At 29.5% G+C, this 24096-nt stretch overlaps 1 protein-coding gene across 2 annotated transcripts; it reads right to left on the minus strand.

Annotated features, from left to right (window-relative positions):
* Nucleotides 1–16607: 16607 nt before the first annotated feature.
* LOC130814756 (probable inactive shikimate kinase like 2, chloroplastic) lies at nt 16608–22349 on the minus strand. 2 transcript variants are annotated; one of them, XM_057680938.1, is made up of 8 exons: nt 21904–22349; nt 19109–19299; nt 18836–19030; nt 18539–18600; nt 17901–17967; nt 17682–17800; nt 17004–17180; nt 16608–16901 (listed from the first exon to the last, which is right to left on the minus strand). In XM_057680938.1, the coding sequence occupies exons 1-8, from the start codon at nt 22150–22152 to the stop codon at nt 16792–16794; spliced, it is 1170 nt and encodes a 389-aa protein (XP_057536921.1). In that variant the 5' UTR covers nt 22153–22349; the 3' UTR covers nt 16608–16791. The 2 variants fall into 2 exon arrangements, with proteins under 2 accessions (XP_057536921.1, XP_057536922.1); XM_057680939.1 differs by having other exon boundaries at nt 19109–19310; nt 21904–22044.
* Between the last annotated feature and the right edge of the window lie 1747 nt (nt 22350–24096).

Genomic DNA, 24096 nt, shown 5'->3' on the forward strand with positions numbered 1-24096 from the left:
TTAATATAACTTTTTTTTGTGGCTACTTTTTTAAGTGCGCCGAGTTGTAGGCCTTTTTTTTTTAATTTTGTTTTTTTACTTTTATTTAATAAAACAATTTAAATGTATTTTGGTAAAAGAAAAAGTGTCTAAAATATATGTTTTGTTGTATAAGGAGAAAACACACAAAATGCACATTTTGTGAAAGGCATAACGCATAGTTTTCGTATTACCTCCTAGGGCAAAATGCATATTTTATGCCTATTCATATTTTAGGCTACACATTTTATGTGTAAAATTTATTTATACTTACACCAACACATATAAGTAGCTTGTTGATTTGATTTTCATCTTTGTTTATATATTGGTCTATATTTGTAATAATGTTAATAATTTTTTAAAATATGTTTCTAGTGTTTATTTAAAAATTTAAATCTATAATTAAATCACTAAATTAATTTGGGCTTGATCAGTTCAGAATTGACACACCTAAAGAATAAAGTAGAGCATATGATTTAAAACTAACCTGATCAATAATATGATTCAAAATCTAGGGTTGGTATGATACTTTATTCGTGGTTTACTAACACAGTTTTAGGATTGATTGTATTGTAGAAATAAATTTCTGGGCAAATCTCCTTTTAACAGTGACCTCATTTGACTTATGATAAGCAAATGAGAGCATGCCAAAGGTGAGTTTACCCAGTAATGCATATATGCACTTCACTTTTTACCATGTTACTTTGGTTTTGTGCTTCAAATCTATATTTATATGTGATGGATTTTGCAAGGATATTCCTAAGACAATCCAATAAGTACACAGTCTTTTCTTGACTTTGAAAATTTATTTAGTATTTTTGTTTGAAAGGAAGATATTCTTGGCACATCCAATATTTTTAAACTTAAATGGCCCGGCCCTTCCCATCCTATTAGATTTACAGCATCAGATGATTTTGGCACAAGGGTACATTCACAATTATGTTCTTTATGTTACAAAAGATTTCTTACATTTTTTTTTTCTTGTTCATATGTTAGTTTTTGTCAAGATTGATTTTTAAACTGATGGTCGAGGTTTCCGACCCATATATGTTTTGTACTTTAGGAAAATTTACTTAGAATAATCTAATCTTTTCATGATTTTTCTATAATAATCACATCAATTGATTAATAATGAATAATCCTACTTTATGGGTATTTTCCTAGATTAAACCCGCTTATTAGATTACTTGCTATAACAAATTTTATTTATTTTACAAAAAGATAAATTAAAATAAAATGTCAAAAAAAATGTTAAAAGTTTTTTCTGATTTTTTTATTATTTTGAGTTTTTTATGTAAATTTTAAAACTTTTTTTCTAATTTTGCATTAATTTTCAGATTTTTTTTTAAATTCCCTACTATAGTAGGTTATCAAATTACCTGAGTTTACTCTAGGCATATACCTTCTAAAGTAGAGATTATTCATAGTTAATCAATAGGGGAGATTATTGTAGAAAAATCATGGAAAAGTTGAATTATATATTCTAGGTAATTTTTCCTATACTTTATCGGTTTTATTAAATTATCTTGAAATTAAGACTTTGTCATTGTTTTTGTTGTATCACTATAAAAGGTGTACGTTCGAGTGTTTAAACTGATTTCGAGTATGATATTTTGAGTCGGGTTAAAATCTAATTTTTTGTGTGCATGTAGATATTTCACAATCTGTTTAATTTTTTGTGGGTTATTTTGGATTAAGTCGTTTCATACTCAATCTCCGTGTAATTTTTCTAATTATAATATACCTAAAACAACTTCAAATTATTTACACTATCCAGAATGCTGGTAAATAGTGCCTCTAAATCACTAATTAATGTAATACAAACTGTAAACATATAGATGAGGAACATATATCATAGAAGCAAAATATGTTATTTTGGCTCTTCATGAATGACAAACACCACTTGGCTTTGGCTATCTTGAAAGTAAACTTTATTTTGACCTCCCTTCAATCTTCTGCAAGTGTTCATAAAATGTTCCATAGAGAAGCAAGTTTAAAGAGCATATTCTCAAGCAATGACCTTATATACTTGGACTAATTCTTCCCAGCTACCACTCATTTGACTAGTAGTACTTTTTAACTTCACGGCCGCAAAATCCATGTAGATTTGATGCTATAAAACAATAATAATAATATCATAACTTTAATTCCAAAAAATTTAAGTCGGCTATATGAACCAATATAGATTTAATGCTATAGTGCTATAATTGTCGGTATATATATATATATATATATATATATATATATATATATATATATATATATATTTGTGCTGAAATATATCCTTTGATGCCTTCTGGTACCAAAAATAAATACAAAGTATTAGTTAATTTAGTGCTATACTTGGATTTGAGTACTAATGTCGGATACTGGTACGTGTTTAAGTGCGAAATACGTCTTAATATTCAATTTTATACCTAAAATGAAGCATCTAAGTGTCATACTAATGTCTGAGCATCAAAAATTGGACACTAATAAGTAAAAAAAAATAAAAAGTTTGAGTAACATAAAGACTCAAATGACTATTTCCAATAATAATTAAACTTCAGATACCAAAGTTTAAGTAACCCATTAAGTAACTTCATGTTGTGTTCATGTACAAATTAGGGCTAGAGCCTAGTCATATATTAGTTCCAAACTGAAATTACTTGAATAATTATCCCATTAAGTAACTTCATGCTTGATCATGGACGCGCCATATATTAATAGTTTTTTAGTCTCAAATTATAATGAATTATATATGTTAAAAAAAATTATTAATTTATGTACACTTTTTATATACGTAGAGTTGCAGATGATATTAGCTACTAAATATTAATGAAAAAGAATCACTTTGGTATAACTAAAAGGAATAGGTTGCATACATTCGACCCCTCTAAACTCCACTTAGGTGGACAAGCTGTAGCCACTTAATGTAACTAAAGTAATGGAATAAAATATTGTACATATGCTAGAACATGGATTAAAAAATAATTATTATTCTAACAAAAAAAAATTGGTTTTTCATATTTTACAACATAATCTTATAAAATCAATTTAACTTCAATATATGAATACAAATTAGTACAAATTATTTCGAAAATGAGTACAAATTAGTATGATTTTTGTCAGCGCACACAAAATATTAAGCCAATAGTTAATACCCAATATTATTAGAGTATATAACATATCAACCAAAAGCTTAAGCTGATGATTAAGGTCCATATTGTATTATGTACTCTATTACGCCCCTCACATGAGAGCCCTTTTAGCTAGAAGTGTGGATGCAACACATATGCTAACTCCTCATACGTGACGCTGAATATTTCACTTTAAATTAGGGATGGTTGAGATTCAAACCCATGAGTTCTTGTCACGCTTGCTCTGATACCATGTCAAGAAATCAACTCAGTCAAAAGCTTATGCTGATGATTAAAGCCTCAAAATATGTTATATACTCTAATAGATATATGTTATATACTGTATCACTATTATCATTTCCGGTCTAGGGTTGTTCAGCAATGCATACAACCCAGGGTAATGTATAGCACAAACTTATAGGTAAAAGTGACAGTCGGCTTATAGCTGAATCTGGCTTAGGATTGAAACGAGATGGCATATTCTTGGCATATCCAGAACACTCCTTGCAGACTATATTCCGTAGCTTTCAATTTACAACAGAAATTTTCTGTAAAATTTGATAATTTCCTAAGAATACTGGAACAAAAGGGAGATAATCTTTTCTGCTTTTCTCATGCACTTTAACTTTATGCCTTCAAGAACTGGTTTTAGAACTATTCAAGTGTCAATACATATAAAAAAAATGTATATATATTCATCTGTCCCTTTGAATTTGCTACTAAAACTTTACATATAAGGAGTAAGAATGTCGTTTCCAATAGCAAACTCAAGGGACACATAGAGTTTCCGATGACATCTTTGAACTTGTTACTGATAACTTTACATATATTGCGAGGAAGAATGTCATTTTCCAGCCGCAAATTCAAAAGAACAGAGAGAGTATCGGATAACATCTTTGAATTTGCTACTATTACGAGAAACAATGTCATTTTCAGCAGAAAACTAAAAGGGACATAGAGAGTCGGATAACGTTTCGATTTAGGACAAACCATCCCAATAAAATGTCATCAAATAGCTCCCACTAAGCGGGGCTCGATCCACAAAAATTTTAATGTTTGAAATTCTTATTTGGTCCCCTTAAATTTATTTTAATTATTTGGTTTAATATTAAGTTGTTTACCTTACAAAAATTGTTAAGATGTGTCAATGAATCTCACCTTGGTAAGATTTGGGGTTGGATGTAAGGCAATCTTATCAATGTTTGTGATAACAAATAGCTTGTTTTTATTAACCACATTGCCATTAAATAAATAAATTATTTATTTATTTATTTAATTAATACTAAGATTAAGCAAGATTAGTAAAAAAAAAAATAATAATACTGTAGGATTCGATTCTGATTAAGCTCTTCTCTTTTCTCAGCCTACTCTAGACAAGTTCAAGATCGACAATGTTGAAATGGGATTGAGGATTAACGACAAACTAAAAAATGAACAACAAAATCAATATGAAGAAAACAAAGCACATGAACTTATGAATGTGGGACATTGTATGGGTGGCACCGTGGCACCATACATAGCAAAATTGCTGGGCAAATCTCCTTTGGCAGTGAACTTACTCCTTCATATTCATGCAATAAACAGCATACAGAAAGAGTGGTTATCTGCCAATGGAGTAATTGCCCTGTAATAAAGCCATGCAGCTCTATGTAGTCCTGGTGAATGCAGATTCTAACATCTTTACACTACTATTTATAGCTCATCTTTAACTTTAGTATATATACATGGACAAAGAAAGAATATTCTTGGCACATTCTTGCCTATTCGGGCGATATGTATACAACTCACATTTATCTTTATAAGGCCTATTCTTTTAGGGATTATATGAGTGCGCACAACCCTTTTTGCCCCTTTCTTGGAAGGGGTACAATTATGATCTGTCCGCTACCTTTTTTTCCTGAACCCTAACCTGTGCGGGATATTAAGTTGATGATAAATGACTTTAATCCCCTCAAATCAAAGTTTTGATCACTTTCTTAATTTTGTAGATCCTAACAAAATCTTTACAATATAAAACTATCAATTGGACATGGTTTAGTTATGTAAACTTAAATTTGGCTTCAGTTCAATATTCTCACCGCCTACAGAAAGGTTTGATTCCTTGTCACGTTGTTTGTACGGATTTTTTAGCCTAACCCCAGCAAAAAAAAAAAGTTAGGGAAATAAATACATAATCTACATTTCCATGCAAATTAAACCAAAAGTACAGTCAGGAAAAGATATTACAGATGCTGAAGATTCCTGAGTATTAAGTGTGGAAGGTTGGGATGAAATTTAGGGACCATAACTCCATTAATATGAGAGATAAGACCCACTAGTAGTGTCCCAGCATATGCTCTTTCCCTGTAGAATATCCAAATCTAGTGTACAACAAGGAAACAAGTATAAATATGGCACCAAATTAGTCTAATTAAGCAACAGGACCTTCAGAAGAGAGATTGGTGATTGGCGGTTGGTGATGGTGAATAACAGTGTAATTCTCTTTTGGCATAGAGTATTAATTTGCTCAACCATGCATACATTTCCTATGCCAAAGGAGAATTGCCCTGTAATTTACTACCACACTTGTATCTTCACTAACTTTCCTGTAGAGCATTCAAGTAAATTAAAGTCTTCTTCATTATCTTAATTATCTTCCTTCTTTGACCACATTATTAGGCTTTATTATATTTTTCGTATTTTTATTTAGGAATTAACTCAGCCAAAAGTTTAATTTTGTGGTTGAAATCTTAAGAAGAAATGTTATATACTCTATCACGTCTTCTATCGGCCAAAAGTTTAAGCTTGTGGTCAAAGTGTTAAAAGAGAAATTGTTTTATACTCTATCAATGAGTGCATAATTTTTCATTGTATGAATGATTTTCTATACTATGACAATGTTGTTTGCATGGGGTGATAAATGATGTGTGATCACATATAGTTTATTTTTTCAACACTTCCTTAAATGTGAACCCAGTTTTTAATTGAGCGGGAACGTCAATATTTTAAACCTGAACATTGTTTTATTTTACGAAAGACCGAGATTTTTATTTCTAATAAATCACTATCGACTCTGATACCATACATGATAAATAATGTGGGATCATGTACTAATATCAGCAAAGCTGAATTTAACATAAATTAAATCAAGCATTCAAGAACACAAGGAATTAACAAAAGGGGTACATATATAGGAGTAAAAACTGAATAATAGGACAAGGTATAGAGAATGTATCATAGAATAAACCATACAATATTCCCATAATATGACCTTGTTTTAGGTTTGAAGCCACCAAAGCTCAAGAACATGTTGGACATTGTATGGTTGGACGAACAGCACACAAAGCTCAAGCAAGCTACGAACATCAAGGAGCACAAATCCCCATGATATAATGGCCGGCTTATTAGAATTAAAGAAGATTCTAATACTTTGTCCATTCTATTATATTGGTTACATTTGACTTTTTACGCAATCCAATGTGTTATTTTGATTATTTATATGTTGAACTATGCTACTAAAAATAATAAAAAGTTAATATTATGAAAGTATGCGATTAAACGATTAAAATAAAATCTCATTTGACTATCTTTTTTCTTATATATTAGCCGTAATTTAAAATAAGCTTAAACGATGAATAATGACAATAACCGTAATGTAGCAAGTATTTCGAAATATAAACTAATTAAATATGAGAGTATATTACTTTTGTGAAGAGACTAACTAATATGCACTATATTACTTTTCATATAGTGAGTCGACTAATAGTGTATTTCTTAATTTTTCCTTCAGAAAAAAAATATTAAAGTCCTGCATTACACAAAATCTATTTAATTCTAAGTACATGGTGAGTTGGTGTACTCGTTTGCTAGTGTAATTTAATACCACGTTACGTAGGTGAATAGAATCTTGGTTATGGTAATTTGAAAATTTACGATCTTTCATAGATGATTAGAGGTGATTGTAAGCTAATCTTTCATCCCTTTTACATTACAACATTATGTAAACATTATGTAAATTTATGAGAGGGTCTTGATATCAAATGTTGCAATTTCACTGAGAAAGAAGTAAGACCCTATTTTATTCACCTTAAAAAATAAGTAATTCGTAAAATTAAGTCTTAATTAGTAAAAATCAGTTGCTATAAATTTTTATTAGTAAAACTTGGTTATAATTTATAACAATAAATTAGTTTCAATTTGCAAATATCAATATCAATCAGTAAAACTTAATTACAAACAGTAAAAATTAATTTTAATCAGTACAGTCAATTGTAATTAGTAAAAATCAGTTACATCGGTAAAAATCAGTTAAACTAAACGTAACCTAATTTAGATTAATTTAGACCTCCTGATTATATATTGAACCTTCGGAATTGATTATTGGGCCTCATTGATAGCCCAATTACACTACCCTCGAAAGTTTGATGGAGTGGTACCTTTTGCTGCTCCCCCATTGAGCCTAGGGTTATTTACTAATATATGTACGACCTTCATCCGGTCTTTTTGTTGAAGAATTTATGAACAGTTAGTCTTTTGAGAGACTGTTTTTTTAGAGACGTATCTCAAACTTAGTCCATTAAAGATTAATACCTACTTATCGTATTCTTAATGATTACTTACATTATATGTAATGCTTACTTACCGTATACTTAATGCTTACTTTCAATATCTTAAATATCTATTTACATGCTTCTTAATGTCTACTTTCAATATTTTAAAAAATATATAATGGGTAAATCCAATTAGAGATGGTCTTTCACAAGAATTTGTGATTTAAGAGGGCATTTGATAGCTGTTATTGAAAGCTAAAAATGGAATTAAATCATAAATTGTTGTGAAAGACAGCCTCTTCGAAAGACGTACACATTAGATATATGGGCTATAGTCCAATTACTACAAATTTTTTTAAAAAAATATAAGAACATGGACTTCTTATATTAAGATCGCTTCTTTGAGAAACGGTCATTCACAGATTAAACTACTTGATTCATTATTGTGGTTTTCGTAATTACAAGATAGACCGGAAAAGGGGTGTACTTTAAATGAGAATGAGATAACACTCAATTTTCAATTCATTACTAATGTTAGTATAGGTTGTGTGGGTAATATTTTATTACTTTGTCTCAATTCATTACTCATCTAATCTCCTCAAATAACATCCTCACGGCCTCGTGCCATTACCCCTCTTAATAACAAACAATAAACAAATTATTAATTTTATCTTAATACAATTTAGACAAAGTATAGTTCACGTAAAAAGAAAATGCAAAATTGTAAGAAATGATGGTTATACGAAACGCATATAACATAGGGATATAATGTAAGTATAATCGTATGGGTAGTGAATAAAGATGAATTTAAATACATACGTAGACATAAGTATAAAACTTTTACCAATCACAGATTTAATGAGTTCTATTTTTTTATTCTTGTTATTTTTCCTTATTATGTTTTTCGTAGATACGTGAATGTTTATTGTATAGGCATTGTTATTGGTAATTTGGTATCCTAGATTAATTGTTATATCCAAGAAATTAAAACATAGTTGACGATCAAATAATATTAGTATTATAATTATAATAAAAAGTTATTCTTTAATTTCGGGTCTGTACTTTATCAGTTGTGGTATTGGAGGCGTTGTTATTTTAAGTATCAACACGTTGGTTCATGTATAAATAAATGTGCTATATTAGAGTTTAGTATAAAGGAACAATGTAAAAAGTCAATGTGGCCAACTTTATCATATATTGGAGTAGATATTAATTGACCGTAAAAAGTATATTTCATTCTTTGACTTATTTATTGTTAGAAATATTTTACATAAGAAATAATATTCCACATTAATAAAATAGTTTGTTGTTGACTTGTATTTATATCGGGTGAGCTATTTTTACTACCATATGATTTTGAAAAACAATGAACCTCACCAAGTGTATATACAAGTTAACGCTCTTAATATGTGGGTTTGTGAGCCCGAACCCGCGAGTGTCCCGTGTCCATACAAGTGAACCACGACGAGATTATTTAATAAATTATCACGACCTAATATTTTCAATAAGCCAGTAACTAACATTTACATCTTTGCCATTCCCATAAATGTTCGCAAATTATGAATCTTCTTACTTGATGATACTAGCTTCACACATCTGATTGCTGTTATACAAACAATCTTAAAAACTTTTAAAGAATTTAACACATGGTTGAAGTATCTATAATCTATAAAGACTACTAATGAAGAAATGAGTCTAACACATGTCAGACTCTCCTTCAATATTTTTCCACTCAATTATGTTTACGTGGCAGCTTATTATTTATTGAAAATCATTTCCTAAAATATTATAATTTATTTAAGGTGCAGAATAAGATTTAGACAGCTTTATTTTTTTCCAATATAATTCCTATATTATTTCCAAAATAAAAGAAAATAATATTTTAATATAAAAAAATTAATTCCAAATTTGTTTGATAGCTGTAGAATAATATTGTTCCTAAATTTATAGACCAGTGTAAATTTTTGAATAATATTGTGAAATCAGTAGAATAATGTGACTAAAATGTTAATCAATATCATTAATTTGGTAAGTATGTTGAAAATGATACAATATACTAATGAAGAGACAATTAGGACACATGTCGACTTTATAATAAAAATTTTCTCTCTCTTTTCATTTTCTTATTAGGAAAATATTTTTTAGCATATCATGTAATATCTTTCTGATTAGATTTATTTAATTGATTAATTACAAAAGATTTTAAAACTTTACCTTATTTACTACTAACTTTTTGGCATATACAATCATCTAAAATATGAAATATCTTTTAATTACAATGGATAATTATCGAATAACATATTAATTATTTATGTAAATTAATAATTTTCATTAAAATTAATTTGTAATAAATTAAGAAAAGAAAATAACTTTTAAAGTTTTTCATAAATAATCCTATATATTACTTACATGGCTATATTAAAATACCGCACAAATTAAATAGATTACACATTAATTATTTAAGTAAATAATAATTAATAATTAGGATAAGATATCGGTAAAATAAATTTCAAATGATAATTTTATCACCTATGTTTGACAAGTTTATAATACATAAATACTTAAATTAAGTTTTATGTTAATTATTATAGTAAAAAATATGTTCTTTAGGCTTAAAATATATTTTAAGGTTTTACAAAGACATTGAAGATTTAAATTATTTTTATATTATTTTTTATGTGTAGAAATTTTCTATTATTTTATGTAATTACTTATAAACTATATTATTATTTAGTGCATAATTTTATGGTTATGTTTTATATAATAATATATTAATAGTATGAATCTCATTTTAATAGTAATACTTTTACATTTTTTAAAACAAATCAATTTGTAGTTTCAATATACTTAAGAAATTAAGAGTCATATAATAGCTTAATTACACATATAAGATTACTAATTTTGTATTCAAAAAATTCATTAATCGTGCTTGGCACGGGAATCTATCTTGTACTCTTATAATTTTTTTATAATTGGGCTAAAAGTGTGGAGGCATTACAACCTCTTTAATATCTATATATATCTATATATGGTGTTAAAATTCCACTTGAAATGGGGGTTGATGTGATTCGAACTCTTGACGCTTTTGTCATGTGACTTTTGTTATATGCTTTGTCAAAAATCAATCTAATTAAAAAATTAAGCCAATAGTTGAAATCTGGCCCCAAGATATGGTATATGTTCTTATGTTTTCTTATGAAGAATGTTAAATATCTTAATGATTAATAACTAGCTAAAATTTTAAAGGATAATTCTTTTGTCAATATTCTTGATATTTTTGTTGAATAATATATTAGCTCGAAATATAATTTTTCCATGTGGAGTGTTATAATAAAAAATTTGCTAGCTAATTCTCTTCTTTATGTAATGGTGAGTAATATCATAGGTTAATTAGTCGAATTATTTATTTAAATTTTTTTTAAAAGAAAGTTATTTATCTTAAATGTAACCTCGTTATCTTGTTGATTATCATTTCTTGCATTATTCTCTCATTTCTTAGAAAACACAGATGCTTTGATAACATGTAAAATTTGTTAGAAAATTAAACATTATTCAGCCTTATATTATAAACCAGCTAAGATGATTAATTGAGTTTCATAGTGATATGCTTCAGAACAAATTCGATTCTGTTATAATGTGACTACAATTGATTTGTTTGTGCCCTCTAAGCTGTCAAATTGATATGCCAAGTGTTGAATGCCCCATTTCAAATGAAGACACCCAATAACAAATGAAAGATATTGCTTTCCTTAAATAGAAGAAAATATCTCTATTTTTGTATGTGGAATAACAACCAGAATCTAGAACAAAATTAAATAATATTAATAGCATAAATAAATATGTTTAATATATATAGAAGGGTTAAACCTGTGTTAATATTATCACGTATAAAAAGTTTATACTAATTTAATTAATCAATATATATTTTAATATCTCTAAGTATATAGTTGTATATGTAAGTTGAGTGCTGTTAGTTAATGACATTGACTAAGCATAGATCTATCTTTAATAAATAGAAATATTTTTGGTTTGTAGAAATTATAAGATTGGGCAAGAAATAATTTAATAAAACAAGGGACAACATAATTATAGGATTGGGCAAATAATCTTTTCGACCATTCAAAAAACTAGGGGCCAAAAGACTCTTTTCATTGAGGTCTTCTAGAATTACGCACACTTTTGGCATAATAGAAACCAGATTGATGCGAAAGTCAATAATATGAAAGATTTTGAGTATCAAAACAACAAAAGTAACATATCAGATTTGTGAAATTATATTTATGGTTCGGACTCATGACTAGAGCTGCCAATTAGATTTGTCTGCATTTAATCTGACGCGATTTTCAAATATGCGGAGTGGGATTTTAAATGAGTCTTTTGTTTAAAAAATAAAATGGATTAAAAATGAGATTTATATTGTAAATTTTAGAAGAACAAAATTATAGTCTCCCCGGGTTGGGCTGATAGGGCACCGATTTCAATTCGATTCATTTTTGTTTACATTCGGCTGCCCGACCCTAAGCACAAGTCTACTCTGATGAATCGTTAGAATTTTAGTATTTTAAGTAATTAAGAATAGTAGTGAACTTTTAATGTTAGTTTACTTAGAAAAATTAGTTGCATTGATAAAGTTCATAATCATTTAATCAGTGACATTCTCTACTTCACAAATGTAATCTCGATTCATTTCTGCTTTCAAATGTAATATTAGATGATAAATGAAAAAAGTGATAAAAAGAATTAAGACATGTTTGAGACTTAAGCCTCATTAGTCATTAACTCATTATAATATAAATAATATAATACATTTCGTGTAAATTAACACTAAAACTCAATTTTATAACGCTGTTTAATACTAATAACAAATTAAAATACGTTATCTTATCATAAGGAAATTTTGAGCATTATTTATACTTACTAGTGCCTCATTTAGTCTTAAGTTTTCACCTTAATGTCATTATGGACGGATAATGCGTTTAATACCTATTTATTTATTATAACCCGTAATACTGCATGGATAATATTAAATTATGTACTCTAGCCTACGTATAACATCATAACATAACAATTGCATACATAGATTAAAAACTAATTTATATATAATAATTATGCATTATTGAAACAAAAGTTTTTTGCTTTTTTATATATGTTTCGTAGCAAATTCATAGTACAAAGGAAGTAATAGGTGATTGATAAATTGAATAACATTAACTCATTTCACAATATTTTCATTTATAGTATTCTTTTAGGCGGGATTTGTTTAAATAAATTTGAAATAGTTAGAAAGATTATTATTATTATTATTATTATATATATATATATATATATATATATATATATATATATATATATATATATATATATATATATATATATATATATATATATATATATATATAATATTTGTTAATATTGATTTAAATAATAGGGTAGACTGATCAATAGAAGGTAGATTTGGTGAGAATAAAATTTAAAATCTTAATTATATAAGAAAAATAATACTTATTTTAATCGAGATAAAATCCGATGCTTAATTAGAAAGATTGTAAATTCAAGAGATTATTATTATCAAAGAACCAAATCAACCAAAAGTTTGAGTTGATAATGAGATCCCAAAATATGTTATAGACTCTTACACTGTATGCCCCTTCACACGAGAGTCATTTGAACTAAAAGTGTGGATGCACATGTCCTTCTCATACTTAGCACGGAATATTCCATTTTAAAGTTGGTTAATTGAGATTTAAACTCATATTGTTTTGTCACACTGGCTCTGATACCATGTTAAAGGATCAACTCAAATAAAATTTTAAGCTAATAGTTAAAGACTTCAAAATATGTTATATGTCTATAAATGAACAATATAAAAGTATGTATATATTATACTATGAGAATTGTTCCTGAGCATATAGGTAGGCATGGATTCTCCAGCAGCATATCCGATTCAAAAGTAAGGCAGGTCAGTACTGATCGATGAATGTGATATAAATATGTAATTTACTTGTTATCTTCATTATTCGTGGCCACCCGAGCTCGCATTGCAATTAATTTGCATGGATGATATAAATGCAGGGTTAAGATTGCAGGGCGAGTCTCTTTTGGCAGAAGAGATTCAATTTGCATGTCATGTATGACCATGTCAAGTTAAGCTTTTTATTTTTTGCCAAGGGAGACTTGCCCTGCCATTTGCCCTTCATATTACTCAACAATTACACCTTTCAATGTACGTAAGCCCAGGTATGTACGTCTCCTTAAATTAAAATCATGCATGTAAATGTATTTTTAAGAGAAATTCTATTCACAAATGATATAAATCATTGGTATCTAAATTAAATCAAAACAAATCGTGAGTTATAGTTTGAGAAATTTCTCAGAACAAATCGTTTTAGCCCTCAAATCCGACATATTAAACTATTTTGAAATTGTTTGGTTTTGTTTGTTTTGTAATTTTTTTAGTTTTTTTACTTATAAGATTGGCTGAGGGAAGAAAAGCTAAATAGGTAGAATTAAACTCAAAATCTTATTTAGAGAAAGTTATACTTGCTGATCTAGCCAAATTTATTTTTGGGTTGAAATTATTTAATATTAATGATCATTTCTTCTATATTTGCTACAAGATAGCTAGTGTGGTGAAATTTTTTAGCATGGAGAGAAGCCAAGCTAGCTAGGGTTTTGGTCGTATAGGGCAAATTTTCATGTTAACATCAATAATATATTTTAATAGGTGAAGAAATACTACCAAGAGCATTAGTATAAGAACGATTTTGTTACGTTGACAATGAGAATTTTGAGTACTATGACATACACAAATAACAACATTTCATCATCCTAATATCAATAATTGACTTACATTTAAGTTTATCACTATTATGGTTAGTGATAACAAAGAGGTCGTATTTCTTTCAAGATTTATGATATTTTATATACTCGATCATGCAAGAGCACAGTCCCCTAAATGTTGGATGAGATCCAAACCATTCACCCTTTCGTCAAGTTGGCTTCTTATCATATGTCAAAAACCAACTCAATCAAAAAATTAAATTGATAGTTGAAGCATTATGATATGCTGTAGGACAATATTTCATCAACTAGCTTTTGCTCGATATTTTACTTCAAAAGTCAATTTTAATAGCTACTTACTAACCATTACTAATTCACCGCTAACAACGTAACTACTCATTCACTGCTAACAACTACTCTCATAAGTCATAAGCCTATAACTACGACTACTTTTGTGGGCCCCTTGTGCTAAAATTTAAACTTAGCTTCCTCCATTAGATTGCACATTATAAATTTTTGTGAGAGGTGATTTTTTTAACAGATTGTATTAACTCTAATTGGGTTGATTTATAAAAAAAAAATATAAAATAAGTATATGCATTAAGTTTTATTGGGTTGAACCTGAAAAATATCTGTTAGTGAGAGAGGAGACGGGCTGATTGTGAATAGTTCATTAAGCTTTCTTACTGATAATAAAAGATTGATTAATCATGTGGATTAGTAAGTTAATGTTCCGATATTGGCGACAAAAAGAATTCTTTGCATTCATTCCATTTTCCTGTGCGTTCAATAATGACCGATGTTCGATCTTTTATCCTCTTTTCAAAGATTATATGCTCTCCTATTTTTCTTAAATTTTATTTTGTCGAATTCAACCCGCAATTTCACTAGAGAAAATGTTATAAACTCAATGTGACGACCAATATTTCATTAAATTTTAAATAATTTTTGTTATCAACTTGATCAAAATTAAATATTTATTATCTGGCTAATTTTTTATAAAATTTAAGGGAAGATCAATTTTTTACAACTATGACTTCTAGGTCAAAATTTAACGAAAGATCAATATTTCGCGTGACAAAATTAAATGTTTACTATATGGTATATTTATAACTGTGCCTTCATATTTGACTGTATACTTTCGAAGTAAATTTATATAATCATTTTATTCTAAAATACCACCATTTGACGTTATTTATTCATTAAATTATAATTTAATCAACACAAGACCTCTAAAATATGCCAATCTCCCTTTATTGTACTTTCCCCCGCAAAAAGTTAAATTTCACAAATAAATCTATTAGTTTATTTTCTTAAAAAATATTTTAAAATGAACTTTTGCCAAAATTTTTCAAATATTAAATAATCAACTTTTTTTTATTGTAGGATCGACTGAGAGAAGCTAAGACAATACTATGTGAGAATCAAATTTAAAATTTTTTCTGAAAAGTGATACTTACTCTCTAATCGAAACTTTTCTTCCATCTAAAAGCCATGTTTTATCATAACTCCTTTGTTAAACTTCAATTCGCTTCAGAACAGGCATTCCTTGAGGTAATGGGAATACAAATTGTAGCATCAGTATACTTACGGCCCGTTTGGTAAGTAGTAATAAACGATGGTAATGAAAATGAAAAACTAGTGTAATTTTAGTTGAAAAATCTTTTTGCTACCTTGATGAACATGCTTCCCCAACTCCAATCATCTCATTTTCTTCATAAAATTCATTCCAGTTATTATCATTGGGAGAGGTGGTATTAGGTGGTAATGGAAATTTGTAAATAAAAAATTTATTTGTGATTAAAGTTTCATTACCATGAAAATAAAATAAAATTTTTGATGAAATTTTACACTATAATTCATTACCACTAACCAAACGGGCCGTTAATACTTACAGCCCGTTTAATAGATGATATTAAACGGTGGTAATGAGAATGAAAATTAGTGTAATTTTGATTGAAAAATCTCTTGCTACCTTAATGGCCATGCTTGTCCAATTCCAATCATCTTATTTTTTTCATAAATTTCATTCTAATGCATTACCATTAAAAGAGGCGCTATTAAGTGGTAATGAAAATTTAAAAAGAAAAAAACTTTTTTGTGATCAAAATTTCATTACCATGGGAATGAATGAAACTTTGATAAAATTTTACACTATAAATCATTCCAATTATCAACCTTTAGTACCACTAACCAAACGGGCCGTTAGAGCTTACATGAATACATCAATTTGCAAAGGATTAACAGTTCATTAACTTTCTATAAAAACAGTTACAAACAGCTTAATGAATGATAGAAAAAACAATTAACCAAGAAAAAATGTCTTGATTCATTTATGGCTCCGTCTATGATTCATTCGGCGTAGTATCGATTCCAGTTGAAGGATCCCAACCGGGAGGTTTGATGTTTGGCCAGTCTCCACGACATCCGAGCCTTATATAAAGACTCTTTTTTCCTTCAAAGCAAGATAATACGAACACGTTAAAGACGTATTTTCGATAGATCGTATACATTTTCAAGTGTTGAAACGAAATTTAGTAGTTAAAATGGCACATACTTGGGAGCTTTTTATCGGATAGGATTAGTTGTTTCAACGCGCTCAGAGAAGCCTGGGCCAAAGTTTTGGCGTAACTAGCGTCCCAGCTGTCGAACTTGACAACTACATCGGCTTTTGAATAAGATTCACGGCCATCATAAGCTTGTTTGATTGCCTCTTGTTTAGCTGATTCTTCATCTGCATTTATGGTTGAGAAAATCAACTTATTAATCTAATGTTGCATTTGATTTGACACCAAATTCAATAAAAAGAAGAGACGGACAATTTGGGAGGAGTAAATAATGGAAAAAGTGATAATTTAATGACAATTGTCTAAATAGTTGAATCTGTTACTTGGACTCGGATACTGGTACGTGTCCAAGTGTCGAATACGTCTAAATATTCAATTTTACGCCTAAAATGAAGTGTCTAAGCGCCATATCAATGTCTGAGCATCACGGATCAGACACATGTACTTGAAGCAAAATGAAGAGAAAAAAGGTTACTGAATAAGGAAATGAGTCATCCAACGTGATACACCAAAAGAAAAAATGGGACATTTGATTAGAATAGGAGGGAGTATGTTATTTCCGTGTGACTCAGAATATAAAGAAAGCTAGAGGCCGACTCTAGCAGCTTGTAGAAAAAGCTTTTATAGAGAATATCTGGTCTGTATGTCATAGTTAAGTGTTGAATTACCTGTTGCCTCAGATTGTGAAAGCCACACAGTAAATCCAGCATAAAGATGCCGCCATTTATCTGGTCGTCCAGCCGCTCCATGCTTACCACCTAATGTTGCAACAACAGCTCGAACATGGCTGTGAAACCAAGAAATTTATATGGTTTTTAAAATTATTATAATACACATAATATCAATTGTTAGGTGCCATTGTCGATGCTGGAAATCAAGTTAATTACCTACTTAGACTCTCCAAAACTGCTTCCTCTGCTTGTGCTACCGCATCTGCACCTTCCGTTGCCACCCCTGGATTTGAAAGCAATTATTAGTGCACTGCAAGATTGAATTATTTACGAAACCGTTTAGGTCAAATTGGTATTATTACATACTTCCTTCAACCACGACATAGTCACTCAAGTATTCTCTTATATGGTGTCTAAACAATAGTATTTAGGAAAAATTTCTATGAATAATATAATCTTTCGTTAATTTCCATGCAATAATACCAATTTTTTATTCACCATGAATAATACCAACTTAGGATTCTCTTGAATAATACTAATTTTTGTTTATTAACTGATTAACCTTTTTTGGTCATATAACTTCCTATTGTTTGGTATTTCACATGTTAGGGATACTTCAGGGAAACACCCTCTTAAGTTGGTTTTATTTATGGTTAATCTAAAGTTAAGTTTGTAGGGAAATTAGCAAAAAATTGTTTTATTCACGGTAACTTTTCCTAGTATTTATGAACATAGAAACGAGTTCTCAACAAAAATGATGTATTAACAGGGTGAGAGTATCATGCATCATGAAAATAGTATTGGGCATCTAGTCCGAGAAAGCATAAAACAACAACAAAATTGCGTGAACTTACAAGATTCAATGCTTTGCTTGGAAAATGTTTCGAGCAAGGATTTTGTCTCAAGTGGTGTATACCTGGTTAATAGAAAGAATTAGAAAGAGCAAAAATATATCAAGAGAAAGGAGAAAATGCAACAGTGTGAGCAGGCTGTGACTGAGATAATGCAATAAAGAGTGATAAAAGTTAAATCAACAAAATCATAGTATTGGAGAATAAAGGTGTTGAAGTGATTGCGGGTCTACAGCACAGTTATATCGATAATTATTTCCTAAATATCACTTACAATTTTTAAAAACATGAGAATCTTACCTTAGACCAACTGCAAGTTCCTCGGCAACTTTCTGATTGACCTCTGAAGAATCACCAACTAAAAAGATTGACGTCCCTTTAAGAAGTTGCAAGACACCAGTACTAAGAGATTCCCAGGATTCCACGATATCAGGCCATTTCAACTCCTCGTCCTGCTTTTTCAGGTTGATAACCAACTGGTCATCATCGAGATACCTGCCAAAATTAATTTTCGCTTTAGAATTTCCCGAAATGGAGTATTCAGAGAACATAAGTGAGTCAAGTTTGTCTTACCATATAGTTTCCCCGGGCTTAATTCTGTCATAGAGCTGCTTAGTTTCCATCAGCGTTATGATAGCCTCGGGTTGCTTTATTTTTATGATTAAAGAATTTCCATCAGCATCCACTTGTATTTCCTTAGAACTCTGCACACTCATACTTCCTAGAAGTAATCGTAGCTCTACATCAGAAGGTCCGTCATAAAACTGCATTATCACTTTTAAAAATCTAAATGTTAGCATTTACCGATAAATAAGTTGGTTTTATTTTTGAAGGGGTATCCCAGATTTTTTTTATTACCAAAAAAAAAAATTGTTAAATGCACACCCACGAAACACCATTACAGAACAGACTGCTCGATCTTTAGCTTGCATCAGCATTTACCCAACCCAACCTTCTAGAAAGGGTTGATTGGGCAACCCTTCATACGCAAGAGCAAGCCATATAAAGATCAACGGACACTCTTATTTACGATCACAACTATAGGCTATGGATGGTCATATCCACCAGAAGTCCTGCAACTCTGACCACACTAATATAATAAAAGGATGAAAAGCCTGGATTAAATGGGTGAAAACAGGTAATTGGTGAACGACAACTAGGATGGAGGAAAGAACCTGCTAGTGATTTTAATCATGAACAAGGATATTGCTTCCTATTTATAATTGAAATCATAGTGCAAAATAACAAGGTGACATCTTATTGTAACAGACTTGTTAAGGCTTTACACATCTAGAAAACTTAAATTAACCACCATAGTTTAAATCCTCATATGAATCATGATTAGAATAATTGTAGTGAAACCACTTTTACAGTTAATGTGGATGGTCTTTTGGTTATTGGGACTCATATTGTCGTCACTATAACCTCAAAAGGGTTTAAAATTTTGTTGCAATGTGGTGATGCGATGATATTTTGCATTGTACTACCCATATTGCAAAAGGAATAAAAAACGCATTTTAGGTCATCTCAAGGGATATTTCACGGTGTTGGTTGATATTTGGGGCTACAATTACTGGGATACTGTGAACGGTATCCAATTGCGATGAAAACCGCATTTTTGCACTATGTTTGAAACATTACACAAAATTGAGACAACTCGTGTGCTAAAAGAAAGTAGTGGAAAAGGGGGCCATGTTTTGAGGAGGGATGTAGAGAGCCAAATCCATAAAACTTATGTTTCAAATAATTTTAGATAACCCAAGAGGGAAAGGTTCCAGTTAAACAAAAGAGAGGGAGTATAAAATAGTATTATTAGTTAATTCGATAAGTGATTCAGATACAAAATAATATAGAAACAACTTAAGGGGGAAACATAAATAATCTTACTAAAACTTAAGAGTTCTCTCTAAAAAGTATTTGTGTTCTATATTTGTCATGGAAAAAATGAGGGGAGTACCAAAAGATTTTCTTTGGGGTATGGAAGATTGTATTCAAATTCAAACAAGATATAGTATGATAAAATTGCTTAGGAGCCTTATATCCTATTCAACTTAACTTATTTCAAGAAGTAATAACTTGTTTTTCTCAACCTAGTGAAATCAAACTCAATCACATCAGACCATATCAAATTTTCTTAACTCACATACGCGTGTCCATTAAGATCAAACAAGATCTCATGTGTTCACACCCAACCAAATTCCATCAGGCTAGACAAGACCTTAGTATATTCATATCACATCAAAACAAGCTCAAAAACTCCGACTCAAACCAATCAAGTCTATCAAAATTTCGAAACTCTCCTTAAAAAGAAAATTTGAAGAACACGTAAATGGACCCCACTTTACAAATGACAAGTTAGATGTATCCCATATTACAGCAACCCAAATCAAGACATGTTGATTCGCTAAAAGAAGCAATGGGATGTGATTGTAAAATAGAAAAGCTAATACAGCTCAATTGAAAGAACATAAGAAAATCTTCTAACCAATCTTCTAGCCGGAATAAATATTGTGTGTTGTGACCCGCCAAAGCCATATTTTGACCAATGTCTTACAAACTCACCTCATAACACTCTTAACCAATTCCTAGTAATCAAGAAGAGAAAGCTGAGACCTTTTTGGGATGTTAGCATTAAAGTGCATGAAGGCACTTTAAGATGTCAAACATTAGTTTCCCTTATGCATTAAAGTGCATGAAGGCACTTGATAATGCCTGTTTGAGACCTTCCACACCAAATAACTTACATGCCTTCACATTTAAAGGGTTTAAAACTTGAAAATGTCAAACTTTCCTATCAGAATTTCTGCCTTTACAACCTCAAATCAACACAAATACACATCCTTAATTCTCATACTTGTTGAAACTCAATATGGAGCCTAAACAATTGATATTAGACCTAAAGAGAATCCTAGAAGCATGGCCGGCCCTATGAGGGGACAAGAGGAGCCTATGCCTCAGCCCATCCAAAAAATTAGAAAAATGCCGCTCTAATATTTAATAGTTAGGCGATCATAATAGTATAGTATATTTAATAATTAGGTGCCCCAAACCAGAATTGCCATTAAAACTCACCAATTGTACTTATTTCAAACATACAACATTCATATCAAAACATCAACCAGAAACCCATCAATTTCTACATAATTAAGCCTTTAATTTCAAAAATGATACTCCTAGTTCATATTCCACTAGTATATTATGGTAAAAATATGAAATGAAAATATTGCAAAAGCAGAACTGAAATTAAATGCAGCCATAGAAACATGGAAAGAAGAATAATTCAATGCATTCTTATACAAATTATATTGAAACAAAATTAAAAATTACAACTTTACTAAAATCAAACTTAGAAAAGAAGAAAAGGGCACCTCATATTGAAGGGTATTAGCAGGTGGGTCCAATGAAACATTGTAGCAGGAAACAACAGGGCTGATTCTGGAAGAGAAGCCACCATTATAAATGGCACCCAAATGAGGGAAAGAAATGGAGTATGAGTTCGGTGATTTGGTTAGAATTGTATTACAGAATGAGAATGAAAGAGAAGAAGAAGATGATGTCAATGTCAAACCAATTGGGTCTCCTAAATTGCTCAAACCCAATCTCAATGGAACTGCCATTTTCTTGCACTTGCCTTGCCTTGCCTTGCCTTCAGTAATTGTTCCGTCTTGATAAGGTGCCTCTTCAGTCTTTATCCCACTCAAGGGTAAATGTGTAATTTCAAAAGTAATAAATAGGTCGATTCTGCAAAAAAAATGATATATATGTGTTAAAAAAAATAATATATTTGTGTTAAAAAAAATAATATATTTGTGTTAAAAAGATCATTACGTAAAAAAAATTATTTATGTTAAAAATAATAATATAGTAAGTAATTTGAAATAGTTAAATAAAAAAATATAGTAAACATAATAGAATAAAGGAAATATATATGTTTTAAATAGTTTTCACAAAAAGTAATGCCTTCATAAATTCAAATATTAAAGTAAAATACTACTTATTCACATTTGTATAATATATGGCTATAAAAATTGATTTTTGATTCACATTTGGCATATAGGCATCTCTGACATTAAAAATGAACAATTTTAATTTAAAGTAAACAATAAATTAATTAATTAAAATAAAAAAATTATTTTGACCTGAAAGTGATTAATTTAATATTTAAGTAATCAATTTCTACTTATAAATTTATGAATCAATTATTTTAAAGTCTTTAATCAAGTCTTCAGTACTGTCTGCCTGGAGAAGATAATGAAGGGCTACTTGGGCACTATAGCTATCACATACTATACCCATGGTGGGTTCTTTAAGAAATTGACTCTAGTAATTTTAAATAAGGTGAATCTACGAGATTAGTATAAGATGGATCAAACATTTTTTTTTTACATGTTATATGATATATAATTCAATATTAATTGGATGATTCTGTTCTAGACAGACTTAAACTTAAATTCTCTTATAGTTTTAAAGATTTTTTTTGGGCCCAACAAGACAGCTCCACAAGGAAGAAGCTTGATCTAGGTCTCAAAGTGTATTGAAGGACCCTATCAATTTGGTACATCCAGCTATCAATGTATTCAAATTTCAAAATTAATCTACTTAGCAGTGTATAAATGTATGGGATTTTTGTGAATTATGTATGCAATAATCCATTTCATCTCATTATCCAATAGTTATCAAGTGAGGTTCGGATAGTCTAATATAGATAACCTTATCTTATCTTGTAGGTGGTCTCAAACATTTTAGTAATCCTTAGTGAAATGATAGTTGATAGAGTATTAGAAATTTCTTACTTTAAAATATAAAAATTATTATATAATATTCACTAGTATACTACCCTACTCATAACTTACAAAAATGATTAAATAAACAAGTAGACACCAACTGTCGAAACATTAGCAAAAGGCGATGAACTACTCATATATGTAACTTAATTCCACAATGGGACAAAAAAATCTAAGATATCGAACTATAACAAATAATCAATTGAATAAATTAAATTATTTTATATCGTTTACACAAACGAAGATAGGAAAAAATCAATACTTTAATTTTATACATAAAGAATATTTATGAGCTCTCTAAAGTCGGATCCTAAACGGTAAACTAACATTAATAATTGGGCAAGAATTGAAACAAATGAAAAATAACAAATGGTTAAAATTATAAATAGAAATTGACTAAAAAATGAATATGTAAAATGTAAAAGACTAAAAAAGGAAATGGGAAAATGTTGACTAAAGAGTTTTAATTTGAAAAAAAAAAACTAAAAGATATTAGTGTAGTCACTTTGCCATCAAGCTACAACTAATAACTACATTAGTAATTGCATTGGCACATTATAAACAAAGAGAAGGAGGCCCCAATAACGAATGGACACTGTGCAGGAGCTCCGGCTGCTCCTGTTATTGCCTTGTAAAAGACGCAAAAATTGTTATTGATTGACTAGCCTATGATTTATTGATTGAATAGCAAACATATTATGCAACTTTAAATAAAGAAAAATTAAATGATTTAACGAACTATTTTCCAATACATTATTATCATCCTAAATAAATGAA

The sequence above is a fragment of the Amaranthus tricolor genome, chromosome 6 (genome assembly GCF_026212465.1).
Source record: "Amaranthus tricolor cultivar Red isolate AtriRed21 chromosome 6, ASM2621246v1, whole genome shotgun sequence".
Lineage (NCBI taxonomy): Eukaryota > Viridiplantae > Streptophyta > Magnoliopsida > Caryophyllales > Amaranthaceae > Amaranthus > Amaranthus tricolor.